The 13,254-nt window shown below is 43.3% G+C and overlaps 1 protein-coding gene across 1 annotated transcript in view; it reads left to right on the forward strand.

Annotated features, from left to right (window-relative positions):
- The first annotated feature begins 7,908 nt into the window (after positions 1–7,908).
- TMED10 (transmembrane p24 trafficking protein 10) overlaps positions 7,909–13,254 on the forward strand; it is a 49,381-nt gene continuing 44,035 nt past the window's right edge. Inside the window, exon 1 of the mRNA XM_082451896.1 lies at positions 7,909–8,576. Coding sequence (XP_082308022.1) covers positions 8,352–8,576 — 225 coding nt within the window. The 5' untranslated portion in view covers positions 7,909–8,351. The remainder of the gene's footprint in view (positions 8,577–13,254) is intronic.

A 13,254-nucleotide genomic window follows, 5' to 3' on the forward strand; every position in this document is an offset into this window, starting at 1 on the left:
AAATGTAAGACATCTAGAGATACAGCAGACAACTGGTCATGGAGTACACAGCATGGCATGGGGCTTCTCAAACCTCTGCTGTGTCAGAATCTCCCAGGTAGGTGATCTAAAATGCGCACGCTGGGGCGCCATGCCCAGAAAACCTGACTCTGGCAGCAGTGAGAATGGTAGGGCTGGGGCAAGGGAGCACAGAAATTTGTATTTTTAATCAGCTCCATAGGTGATTCTGATGCAGGTGGTCTAGAGGTGGGAGGAGAACACATAGACAGTGCAGTGAGTGAAGTGGTGGCTTCACCTTTGCGAGCCTGCAATTTCTCCACTATGTTTTGGATGCATGCTTATAAGAAGTCAAAGAAAGGCTCTGTTCTCAGTCTCTGGCTTCACATTTTACAAAGGATGAAGTCAACACCTAGATGGCGTAATTTCTAGCCCAAGGTCACCCAGTGAGTGGGTGGCAGGGCAGAGCCAGGACCCCTGTCTAGAGGTCCTTCCCACCTCCTGTGGGAAGCCCAGTTCATGGCTCTCAGTGTGGGCTTGCCAGGAAGCCCTGGTTATTGTAATGTTGGAATGTTGTTACTTTAATTTCACTCCAAAAGAGTCGATACTCTCTAATGATTTTGTTCGGTGGTCAGTCTCTTTGCCCCTGACCAACATGTGGGTAGTGGCTTTTGACCTCTGGCTTAGAGACTCTGATGGTTCCCTTCCACACAGCTGGGTCTTCTGCTTAAGGGATGCAAGTTGAGCTATCTTCGGAAGCCGCTATCTGAAATGCAGAAGTTGGACATCTGTAGAACTGACAGCACTGGTTGTGGTCTGTGAAACACCAAATCTTGGAGAAGTACCTCTTTAGAAAGGTTATTAATACTTCCTTTGCCCACGTGCCACAATGATTTTCTGCAAGAAAGAAAAAAAAAAAAGCCTCCCTCATGTGCCTGCGGAGAGAGCTTCCTCCTCATCTGAAGCCCTGGCTTCCCATTCCTCCCTCTTTGCTAACACTTGAGCTGGCAGAACGTGGCTGGCCCAGGAATGAACCTTGTCCCCAAGCTGGTGTTCCAGATACTACTCTCCTTACCAGAGGTCTAATTTCGTGTCGTGTTCCAGGAGAAAAGGCAGCAGTGCTTGAGCAGGAGAAACAAGGATGTAAATCAGACTGAGAAATATTTATTGAGTGCATGCTGCTTGGAAGGTGTGGAAAGGTTAGGTATTGAAATAGGAATGGCCACGGGTTAGGTGGAGCATTAGTTTTCAACTCTGGATGCATGTTGGATCACAGGGAAGTTTTAAAAAATCCAAATGCCCAGGTTGCACCCATACCATTTACATCAGAATGTCTGGGGGGTGTAGTGGAAGTAGTCAGGCATCAGTATTTAATAAAGATCCCCAGATGGTTCATGTGCAGCAAAGTTAGGGAACCACTGAAATATGCTATTGCCCTGGACAAGACCCAGATATTCTGTTTTCAGTGGTCTGCATTGGGTCTTAGGTGGGTCCTAGGCACTGGCAGTCTTTAAAAAGCTGCCAGGTGATTTCAGTGTGCAAAGTTGATTCAAGTAAATAATAAAGGGAAAGGCATGTGGGCATTATCAAGATGCCCACAGCTGGTGGTCTTTTCCCATCTATATGGTCTGTATCGCTCACAAGATGGAGCTTTTGTGGAGGGAGAATGAGTTTTGGTGGATTTCAGAGACAGCTGGTGATGGTAGACACCAGATGCTGACCACTTAGTAGCCTATCAAGGAAAATGCATTGGAAAGAAAACAAAACTTCCTTAGAACCAGGAGTGAAGGCCAAAAACGGTGTAATCCTCTGCTCTATGTCACCAAGCTTTAAGGTCTCAAAACAGTTTTAAAGTAATCCCAAGTGCTCTTAGGATCTGCATGTGTACAGGCTTCAGGTATGGCTGTTTCCAGGGGTTTGGGGGTAGATGCCATTTGGCTCTCTATTAATCCTCCTTTGGAGTGCCTCAACTCTGGGGCTACTTCCACAAAGCACTGAGCAATTTCCCCATTTCTTTCTTTCCTTCTCAATACTTTTATTTCTTCTCAGAAGCATAAGTGGCTACAGACATAAGGTAAACATGGGGTCCCTGCAGTTCCCATCTTACCTCCCTGACCCTACCTCCTTCCCCAACTAGAGTCTCATTTTCACAGCTCTTCTTTTTTTGTCCCTAGGTTCTTCCACTCCAACTGGTCCAGTGGATTTCTTTTCATCTCATTCTTGTCTTGGGATTCTGCCTTCCCGGCCTCCAGGACTTCATCTCTCTGCCCTGCGCTCTGGGGCTGGTATTCTCCATAAGCAAACAGTGCTGATGGCGCAGAGGCGACACCTCCCTTCTACTCCTGTTCTTTTCAGCTTTGGTTTGCTCTCAAGACATGTGGGTAGTGGTGACAGTTCATGTCATGGTTCTTATGTTTTCTGAAACTTCTTCTTTGGGGACATATTTTTTATCTTTTGCTTACATCATTTCTAAAATTCTTCCTAGTAATTTTTTGTTAAATCCAGACTTAGTGTTCTCAGCTCATATATATCACTGGAAGAACTTTGATCCTGGCAATAAGGATTTACAGGCTGTGACTTAAAGGCTGGGTCCTGATAGTTTAACTCGACAATGTTCTAGAGCCAACACTGATGAAGGGCATTAATTGTGATGGAGGGTTGTTGAGAAGGTCCTGCTTCCTACTAGGAAGATAAAAATTCAGCATCATAGGAATCTGGAGAGGAAGATAAATCTTGTTTATTCAAACAAAGTGAATTGAGGGGAGACGCTAATCGATGCTACAAGTTTTGCATTAACTATTAACATCTTTATGGATTTTCTGAAAGACTTAAATTTACTTAAACCCCACAAAAGTTGTATTTTGAATATAAGTGAGGGTAGAAAAAGAGAACCCAGAAGAATCCAAAACTTCTTAGTAGAGTGGGAACTAAATAATAAAGATCATGTTTTATCAAATGTAATTATGTCTGAAAACCAGTCTGCAGTTAGGAGCTCTCATTTCTATTCTCAGATCTAACACTGACTCATCATATGGTTTGAAGCAAGTCACTAAACAACTTTGGACCTCAGCTTCTCCAGTTGAAAAAATGACAATTAAAATACTAGATAGAGGAACTAGCATTTATGGAGCAACTGCTCTATGTCAATGTGCTAAGTGCTTTATATTATGTTGCAGTATTTCTTTAAGCAAATATTTGTTGACCACCCAGTGTGTACAGGACATTGTGCCTGGCCTCAGGGAACAAAGCAAAGACCTTTTTCCCTTAGAGCTTAAGTTCCATTTGGGTTGGGTGATAATAAATGAAAAAGAAAGAAAGAAAGGAAGAAAGAAGGAAAGAAAGAAAGAAAGAAGGAGAGAAAGAAAGAAAGAAAGAAAGAAAGAAAGAAAGAAAGAAAGAAAGAAAGAAAGAAAGAAAGAAAGAAAGAAAGAAAGAAAGAAAGAAAGAAAGAAAGAAAGAAAGAAAGAAAGAAAGAAAGAAAGAAAGAAAGGAAGAAAGAAAGAAAGAGAAAAAGAAAGGAAGGACAAGATACTCTCAAATAGTCACAAGTGCTATATAGATAATAACACCAGATCATGTGATAGAAAGTAATCTGGGGACAGGGTTACTTATGTAAGGTGGGAGGTGACATTGGAATTGGGACCTGAACAGCAGGAGCAGCTTGCAGAGCCCAGAGTCCATGGGACAAGATGTGGAGAAGAGAGTTCCAGGTAGGCATTAAGTGCAAAGGCCCCATGCAGGTAGGAGCTTACATTGTTTGGAAGGCCAGGTGACTGTAGGAGAGTGAAAGGGTGGGTGGTAGGAAGAAGTGATCACTGGGTAAGATGAGATTAGAGAGGTAGGCAGGAGCCCGACTGCAGTGGCTTTGGGGCTGTGGAAAGGTATTTGAGCTTTATTCTGATTGGCCTGATTTATATTTTTTAAAGAAAATCACTTGAGGTGTATTAAGGAACATGATTGTAGTGGTGCAAGAATGGAAGCAGAGACAACAGTAGGGAGGCTGTTGTCTTATCTAGGTGAGAGAAGAAACTTTTCTGTGAAGGGTCAGATAGTAAATATGTTAAGCTCTCTTGCACACATTCTGTTTCTCCCCCTCACTCTCCTGATCCTCCACCTCCTTCTTTTCTAACAACCCTGTACAAATGTAGAAACCATTCTTGGCTCTTGGGTGATACAAAAACAGGAGGTTGCCTGCTAGATTAGGCCTGACCAGCTGGGCAGTAGTATGCCGACCCCTAGCTTAGAGAGAAGTAGAAACTGATCAGCATATATTGAGGACACAGAACTGGTAGGACTTGCTGATGAACTGGCTCTGTGCGGGGTAGGGTTAAGAGAAAGAGGAAACAAGGATGGCCTCAGTGAAGAAGTAGAAAGTGGTGTCATTTACTAAGATGGGGAAGCAGCAGATTTGGGAATAGGGGGAGAGGGGATATCAAGAGTTAAGTATGAGTTGCCTATTAGTCATTCAAGTGGAGATGTCAAGTAGGGAGCCTGATATAGACTCTGGAGTTTAGGGGAGAGGTCAGGGCTGGATATTCACATTTGGGAGTTATCAGTCTATAGATGCATTTAAAGTCATGGACTGGATGAGATCACACAGAGTGCAGTGCAGAGGTTCCAGGACCAGCTCCTGGGGGACTCTAGAACTTAGAGGACCCATAGAAAAGGTCCTTGGAATCACTTTCTGGGTCAAAGAGTATGACACATGACAAATTGTTTTCCAAAAGGGTCTTTTGCCTCTTCACAGAACACATCTTGTTTTAGCTATTCAAATACACCCTGTGAGTGGGACTGTACAAACAAATGGGCGGGGGCACTGGAGTTAGGAATCCTTGACAGCTTTTGCGTTGGAGCTGGGGATCCTCAAGCCACACCAGAGGATTAGGCTGGTTAAAGGAGGCATCAAAGGGCCATAGCTCTTCCAGGGACTTCCAACCACAGAATTGCCCAACAAGGTTATTACAAATGCAGATTTTTAATAAGAGCTTCTGATTCACTGTCTGGAGTGAGGTGTGTTTTAAACAAACTCCCTCTCATACAAACAAACGTTTGCGAAACCTGTGGCTTAAGGATAGACTGGGTGGAGGGTGTGTCCTAGTGACATCTCTTCATCTCCAGAGTCTGGGGGGATGGGGGGGTGGTGGTTCAGGAATCTTAGGTGAGACTGGCTGGGGAAGTTTCAGGATGATGGGATGGCAGAGGACTGTTAGGCCAGGAAAAAACAGTTTCTCTAGTTGTGGGACACTTTCCATTTGCTCTCCAATTCAGAATGAGGCCTTTTCCCCAAACAGATGTAAAATTGTACCTTGTTTAGCACTGATGCAGAGTTCAAAAATTCTAGTTCCCGGGCTTCCCTGGTGGCGCAGTGGTTGAGAATCTGCCTGCTAATGCAGGGGACATGGGTTCCAGCCCTGGTCTGGGAAGATCCCACATGCCGCGGGGCAACTAGGCCCGTGAGCCACAACTACTGAGCCTGTGCGTCTGGAGCCTGTGCTCCGCAACAAGAGAGGCCACGATAGTGAGAGGCCCGCGCACCGCAATGAAGAGTGGCCCCCACTTGCTGCAACTAGAGGAAGCCCTTGCACAGAAACGAAGACCCAACACAGCCAAATAAATTAATTAATTAATAATAATTTTTAAAAAAATTCTATTTCCCTAGGAATATCTACTCTGCCCTCTAGTTACACAGCACAGAGGGTAGATTTTTTTTTTTCCCTCTGTCCTTATATGGAAACAAGATCACATTTTTCAATTAAAAAAAAAAAGATATGCGGACTTCCCTGGTGGCGCAGTGGTTAAGAATCTGCCTGCCAATGCAGGGGACACGGGTTCGAGCCCTAGTCCGGGAAGTTCCCACATGCCGTGGAGCAACTAAGCCCGTGTGCCACAACTACTGAGCCTGCACTCTAGAACCCACGAGCCACAACTACTGAGCCCACGTGCTGCAACTACTGAAGCGCGTGTGCCTAGAGCCCTTGCTCCACAACAAAGAGAAGCCACCGCAAGGAGAAGCCCGTGCACGGCAACAAAGAGTAGCCTCCGCTCGCCGCAACTAGAGAAAGCCCGCACGCAGCAATGAAGACCCAACACAGCCAAAAATAAATAAAAATTAAAAAATTTATTAAAAAAAAAGATATGCTCATTGTTGGTGAAACTGAAATAGTACCTACATTTTGGATACATTATGGATTAAATAAATTTGTTTGAAAACAGCTAAGGAATAATGGAAGAAATTTGCTGTTAGACCTTCTGCTAGGAGCTAAGGAATTAATCTTGCATTCATTGAACCATTATTTATTGTGCCTTCTAAGTGCCAGGCACTATTTTAGATTCAGGAAATAAAGCAATGAATAAAATAGACAAAAATTCCTGCCCCTGACAAAACAGATATCCTAGTTAGAGAGACAGATCAATAAGTGTGGTAAGTAAGTAAAATGTATGCAGAAACTAGATAGTGATGAGTACTAAGGAGAAAAATACAAAGGAGGGAATGGGGAACAGGAAAGCGCTGGGGGCCAGGATAAGCGAGAATATAGAACAGGAAAGGACTTAAGAGCTGTAACAACTCAATTTCCCTAAGTCTCAGTTTCTTCACCTGTAAAATAATATGTAATAGCACCTTTCTGAAGATGGTTCAGGCCCTCAGACTGACTTTGTCACTTTTAAACTATGGGACTTTGGGTACAAAAGTTCTCTGGCTTCTCAGAACCTCAGTTTCCTCATCTGTAAAATCAACAGATTTCCCCAGCCTATGTCCCATGGGTTTTGAAAATGCCAAATGAGATCATTAATATTTGTGAAAATATTTTAAAACATATAAGCTATTATTTAAATGTAAGAAATTTAAAGAAAACACACACACAGGTATTTTATGGGCTGCAGATCTCTTGCTGATAGTCAGCAGAGCCTCAGGACTGAGAGTAAACAATGAATTCGATAACGGCTTGGTTCTGATTCCCTGCACTGGCAGGGAAAAGGCCAGTGCAGGTTATCAGGATGTAGTGAGTAGATGAGCAATCATATCTTAGATCAGGGATAAAATAATCAAACTAAATGTTCCTAAGTAGACACCTCATAAAGTAATTATTATATGACATTTGTCAAATTTTAAAATGCTTTACAGCTCCTTTATGTTTGTTCTTGTTTTGTTTGTGGGACTTCAGTTCCAGGAAAAGACTGAAAGAAGTTATAAATACAGAACAATTATTTAATTTACTAAGAGCAGACAGTCCATCTTCTGGGTATTTCTGTAGATGCTCAATAAACATGAATCGAAGTAGATAATTCTAAACATAGGCTGTGGAGTACTCCTTTTTCATCTTCCTATTTTCTTCAGCCCTGAATATTTGATAGCATCCCCATAATGGTTTGTTAAATCAATAAACATGTCGGTATGCATGCATGCTATAGTGTCTGGCACACAGTAGGTAGTCAGTAAATATGTGTTAAATGAAAGCATGAATGATTACCATGTAAATTTTCCTACTACAGACTAGCCAATTTGATCCCTAAAGTAATTTAAACATTTAAAACACACCAATACTTGCTTCCCCTGTATAACGCTTATCTGGTAAACTGCATTAGGTTCATCTCCCACAGTGGGCTAAAACAAGGTTTTATTCAATTTAAATACAGAATCCAAATTTAGCTTGAATAGTACCTAGCAGAGTAGGTGCTCAATGTTTGCTAACTAAGATGCACATTCAGAAATCAGTTATTCCGGCCCAAATACCCGGCTCAGGAGCATGAACTGGACACCTCCAGCTCACATTCACCAGGTGACCTCTACCCCTTCTCTGAGGTTCTGGCCCCCGCTCCCCTAATAGCCAAATAAGAATCTTTTCTCAGCCTCTCGAAGTCTTCCTCTCAAGTGCTCAATGTCCCAATTCACCAAGGCGCTGGGACAGCGCACCCTCTGCCTCTGCCGCACGTCCGGTGCGCCTGGGAGGTTGGTGGGCGGGCCCAGCGATGGGCTTTGTGGCTGTTTCCTATTGGGGCTTGGTTGCTATGGTATCACCGACCTTAAAACTCCCGGGCGCTACTTCCGGATGTTCAAGGAGAATTGCTTCCTGGGCTGCCCGTACTTGCTATGGTCGACTGAGCGGTCACAGAGCTTAACAAAAATGAAACTTTTTCCGGAAGCTTCTAGAAAACCTCATTTAACCACTTTAATTTGAAGGCATTACGTGGTATCATATGCCTTCTTCCCTTTAAAAAAATTCACTACACATTTTTCATCTATTTGCCAGCCTCCAAAATGGCGCCGGCGGCATTGGAAGGTCAGAGGTGAGCTACGTGATCCCTCCCGGTTCCGGCGCGATAGAGGCCCAGGGAGGTGAACAGTCTCCGGCACGATGTCTGGTTTCTCTGGCCCACAGGCCCAGCGTGGCCCTTGCCCGTTAGCGTTGCTGCTTTTACTCCTGCTTGGCCCCACCTCGGTCCTCGCCATCTCCTTCCATCTGCCCGTTAACTCCCGCAAGTGCCTCCGCGAAGAGATCCACAAGGACCTGCTGGTGACGGGCGCGTACGAGATCACCGACCAGTCTGGGGGCGCCGGCGGCCTACGCACCCATCTTAAGGTGAGGTACTGGGTGGGGCGGGGAGAGAAGACCGAAGGCGTCGGCGAGGTAGCTGAGGATCCGAGAGTCCGGCGGGCGGAGGCCTGGAGGGCGGCCTGGCCTCCCGGAGCGCGAAGGGCGAGCCGTCGAGACCGCCCCCTCAGCCCGCTCGTTGGCTGTCGCGGGGCGGGGCTGGGCGCCAAAGCCGGGAACCCATTGAAGGGCCTCCCGGCCTTGGCGGATGTGGTGACAGCTGAGCGGCGACGGCCTTGACTTTGGGTCCTTGTCGCGGTCCTATACTTGTTTTGGTCTTAGGTACCTTGAACTGTAACTAGGGTTTCCGGAGAAGTCTTTGGATGCTGATTATGTGTAGGGACCGGCATCTTAAGACACATCGATACCTGCAGGAAAACGACGGAAGCACTGAAGCTTACTGTGAATAACAAAAAGTTGTTATTTCTTGAGCATCAGCTGTGTGTCAGGTCCTGTGCTACTGTACACGTATTACCATTTAGTTCGTACACTACCCTACGAAGTAGGTACTGTTAGCCTCATTATACACATGAGGAAACTGAGCCTCAGAGAGGTAGTAGAACATACTGGTGTCAGAGCTGGAACTGATTTTTAGTTTGGGAGTTAAGTAAGGTGACAGAAAAGTGCTGCAGTCTTATTCTCTTCTTGTTTTTTATTTGTAATTCCTGTGATTGATTAAAGTCGATTATTGGTCACAAGACGGTTTCAGTCTCTAGTCCTTTCCTTTCTGGTACCCCAGAGTCTGGACTTAGCCGAGTTTTCAGTAAATTTCGGTGATACTCTTGGATGGTGACAACTACTACTATAGTGCCGTTTGGTCCCATATTACATTTAGGATGACCGGGCCTGATCTTTGAAACGTTAATATAATTTGATATCTGTCAAGATTCGATTGTATTTTAGGTAACTTTATTCATTCACTATAAGCACGTGGTTTTTGTTTTTAACAGAATGGGTCTTGAACTAAACAGGAAGAAACATTTTTACATTTTAATAGAGCTTCAGGTATAAGAAGACCATAATTTATTTTTAAGGTATTGGAACCCAGTAGTGGTAACAGATGCAGTTTATATAAACTTTATTTGAGAGATATAAACTATTTTCAGTGCTGTTGCACAATGAGCCAGCCTTTTGTTATTCTCGTCAGGTACCAACCTCCTTTGGCCAAGAAAGAGATGATGGCATAATTTTATATGCTTAGATACAACATTTTGGGGGTCGTGCTTCTGGCTCTTCAAAGGATGTGTAGTGCATAGAGTGAGAGAATTTGAGCAATGAGAGTTTACTCTCATCTTTAGTGTTGCCCCCTCTGATCTGTACTTAGGTTTTAAAACCCTCCCGTGGCTCACTATTCTTCATCTGGTAAAGTGTAAATTTCCCAGTATACTCTGTAGCATTCTTCATGACCTGTTCCTGAAGCTTTATATGCTTTGTCACTCCCCACTTTGCATTTTACATATGAACCACCCTGAACAGTACCCTAAACTCACTTATTTTCATCTTATATTGTAATTACTTATATTTATAGCTTGTCTTCCTCATTAGACTGTTAGTATCCTGAGGGCAGGAATTATTTTCATGTTTCCGTTTTCCAGAATGTCAAGCATACTGCCTTGCTTCTAGTAAGCACTGAATACAGGAGGCATATAGTGTAGCATAGTCTTATGGGAATTACATCTGTATCCAAGGCTGCTGAAGGGACCTCGACAGCAGGAGTCTGTGCATCTACACACTAGCATTTTACCGTCACACAGTTGCTCTCCCCATGTCTGCTCTGTTCTCTTGCTACTAGCCAGCTTAATCGGACTACTCCTGGGGTCCTTAACCTAAACACCAAGTAGGTAATGTAAATGAATGAATTGGGCCAGCTGTAAGAAAAACAGCAGTGATGTTAAATGGGAGATAATTGGGAGTAGTGGAAACTGTCAGTGTGGAGTAGCCAGTACTCATCTCTTGATGTGGGCCTGTTGCCACATCTGATTTTTCAAATGAAGTCAGAAATCCAGATTTTCATGTGAAAGCTCCTGATTTTAAAATGTCACCAACTAATTCAAATCAGGTTTGGCATTTGTTTATTTTCAGTTTTATAGAGAAGAGTACAGTCAGTCCACTATGTACACATTACCCAGATTCAACAGTTATCAGGATCTTGTCACACTTGTTTCATCTTAACTGTTTCTCCCTTCTCATTTTATGCTGAACTGCTTTAAAGTAAATCCTAGATATCATGGTATTTCAGTCCTTCATACTTCAGGATGAATCTCTTAAAAATTATGAACTTAATCACAGTGTTATGCGGCTATAATCATACCTCACAAAGTTAACAATAATTCCATAATGCTATCTAATAATACCCAATTCATATTCAAATTTCTCCACTTGTCTCAAAAATATCTATTTAAAATTAATTTGTTGTATCACTCAAGTCTCTTTAATCTATAGCAGTCCACTCTCCCTCCCTGCCCCCGCCTTTTTTATATGCTTGAAATTGTATTGTTGGAGTCAGAGATCCGTAAATCACGTCCTACGTTTTGGATTTGTCTCTGCTTCCTTGAGGTGTCACTTAACGAGTTCTTTCCCCCATATTTCTTGTAAAAGGAGTCAGCTGTAAAGATGTAACTAGATTCAGGTTTATCTTTTGGTTGAGGTTACTTTAAGGGTGGTATTGTGTACCTCATGTGGCATCATGGCAGAGCACACAGTACTTTTTGTACCCCTTAGTGCTGCTAAGATAGATCAGTGGGTTCAGTTGGGTGTATTAGTGTCCAACGGCTGCTATAACAAATTACCATGAACTTAGTGGCTCACAGCACACATCTGTCTCACAGTTCGAGAGGTCAAAAGTCCTAAAATCAAGGTGTCCGCAAGACTGTGTTCCTTCTGAAGGTTCTAGGGGAGAATCCATTTACTTGCCTTTTCCAACTTATAGAGACCACCTGCATTCTTTGGCTGGTGACCCCTTCTTCCGTCTTGAAAGCCAGCAGCATAGTATCTCCAAAACTTTCTCTCTCTTCCTTTCTCCCACCCAAACCTGTCTCCCTCCTCAGCTTCCATCATCTCATCTCCTCTGACTCTACTGCTTCCCTCTTTCCCTTGTAAGGACCCTTAATTTAATCCACATCTGCAAAACCCCTTTTGCCACGTAGGATAACATATTCACAGGTTCTGGAAATTAGGCTATGGACATCTCTTGGGGGGTGGGGACATTATCCTGCCTACCAAGGTGGTAACAGCCCGGAGCCTCCAATGTAAAACTTCCAATTAATCTTTCACTTAGGAAGCCATTGATGACTTATGTAAATTAATTGTTTCATTAAGGTTGTGAAATGATGATTTTCTAATTGTTGTTCCTTTCATATTTATTAGCTGGAATTATTAAAGAATTCATCACTTGAGGCCATTTGGTTAACCTAAAATTTATAATTCAGGAAGGAAAGTCAGGGTAAGTGCAGAGTTTATTCCTTCTTATTGACAGTTTTCAGAGTAAGGAAGTTGCCCTTGTCATTTCCAGTGTAGTCTGAAGAAGGTTGTTGTTGTTGTTTTAAGTATTATACTGAGATCATTTTTTATTGTTGTTTATTTCGATTTTTGGAGTCATTGTTTTAGTCAGTTGCATTCATTCTCTATGCTCACTTGTCTCTTTGGCTCCTGTATCCTTTTGACACAATCCTATTAGACTTTGATAGCTGCCCTGTTGTGTGGAACAACTAGGTGCCCTAGGCTCATCTTCTGTATGTCAAACCCCTGACCTGGATGCAGCTATTCCTCCAAGAAGTTGTGGTTCCTTTTTGTGAGAAATGGTATTTTAGAGACCGTAAGTTGGGTGTCATTTTTAACAGTTTAATATATTGTGCAGGCCACAGAACCTATCTGTGGTTTGATCCCACTCCTTAGCACAGTTTGCAACATTTTTCATAGCCTCTGTCCACTTAGTTCTGCTTTGTCTTAAATTTTGACCACTCGTGGCCCAGACTCTGCCTCAAGGATTCTCTCTATGCATCATTTCGGCTTCTGAGGTGTGACTCCAGAGTGCAAGGATCTGATTGGTTCAGCTCCTTTTTTATATCTAAGTCTCTGAACAGCCTGTTGATTATCTTCTCTTTGGTCATATATCCTACCCCTGGTTTAAGCAGCCGTGGTTTGGGTTGAGGTTTGGAGAACTGGATGCTTTCTGAAGTGCAAAACTTGGCCAACTGGGCTTGGCATTTAGTTATTGCTCTAATTGAGGCAGTCTCTCTTAGAGGGATCTTTGTGAATGTAGTGTCTTGATAGACCTGTCTCGTTCATCATCTTCCTGTCAAGGAGCACCTTAATGTCCAATGAATACATCAGTGTTATCATGTATCGCTCTGTGTTGTAGTCTTGTGTTTACCCATCTCCTCAGGTAGACTTTAACCTCCTTGAGCAGCGGCTGTGTCTCAGAGCATCATTGAAATGCCTGTGTCTAATACAGTGCCTGGTACATAGTAGGACTTCAACTTAAGGAATGAATGAACAAATGAATTGGCACTGTCCTAGCCTCATCTCTGATCGTTACCTCTTCCTTCCTCTTCACCTCTCTCCTCCTACTCCTGACTCTAGCTGTTCTGAATACCTTGCAGTTCTTTGAACACAGTGTTCTCTTAACCTGGACCAGTTTTTGCCTGTATACCCCTCTTGTGTGCTT

This window comes from Balaenoptera physalus (assembly GCF_965194825.1).
Source record: "Balaenoptera physalus genome assembly, chromosome: 2".
Lineage (NCBI taxonomy): Eukaryota > Metazoa > Chordata > Mammalia > Artiodactyla > Balaenopteridae > Balaenoptera > Balaenoptera physalus.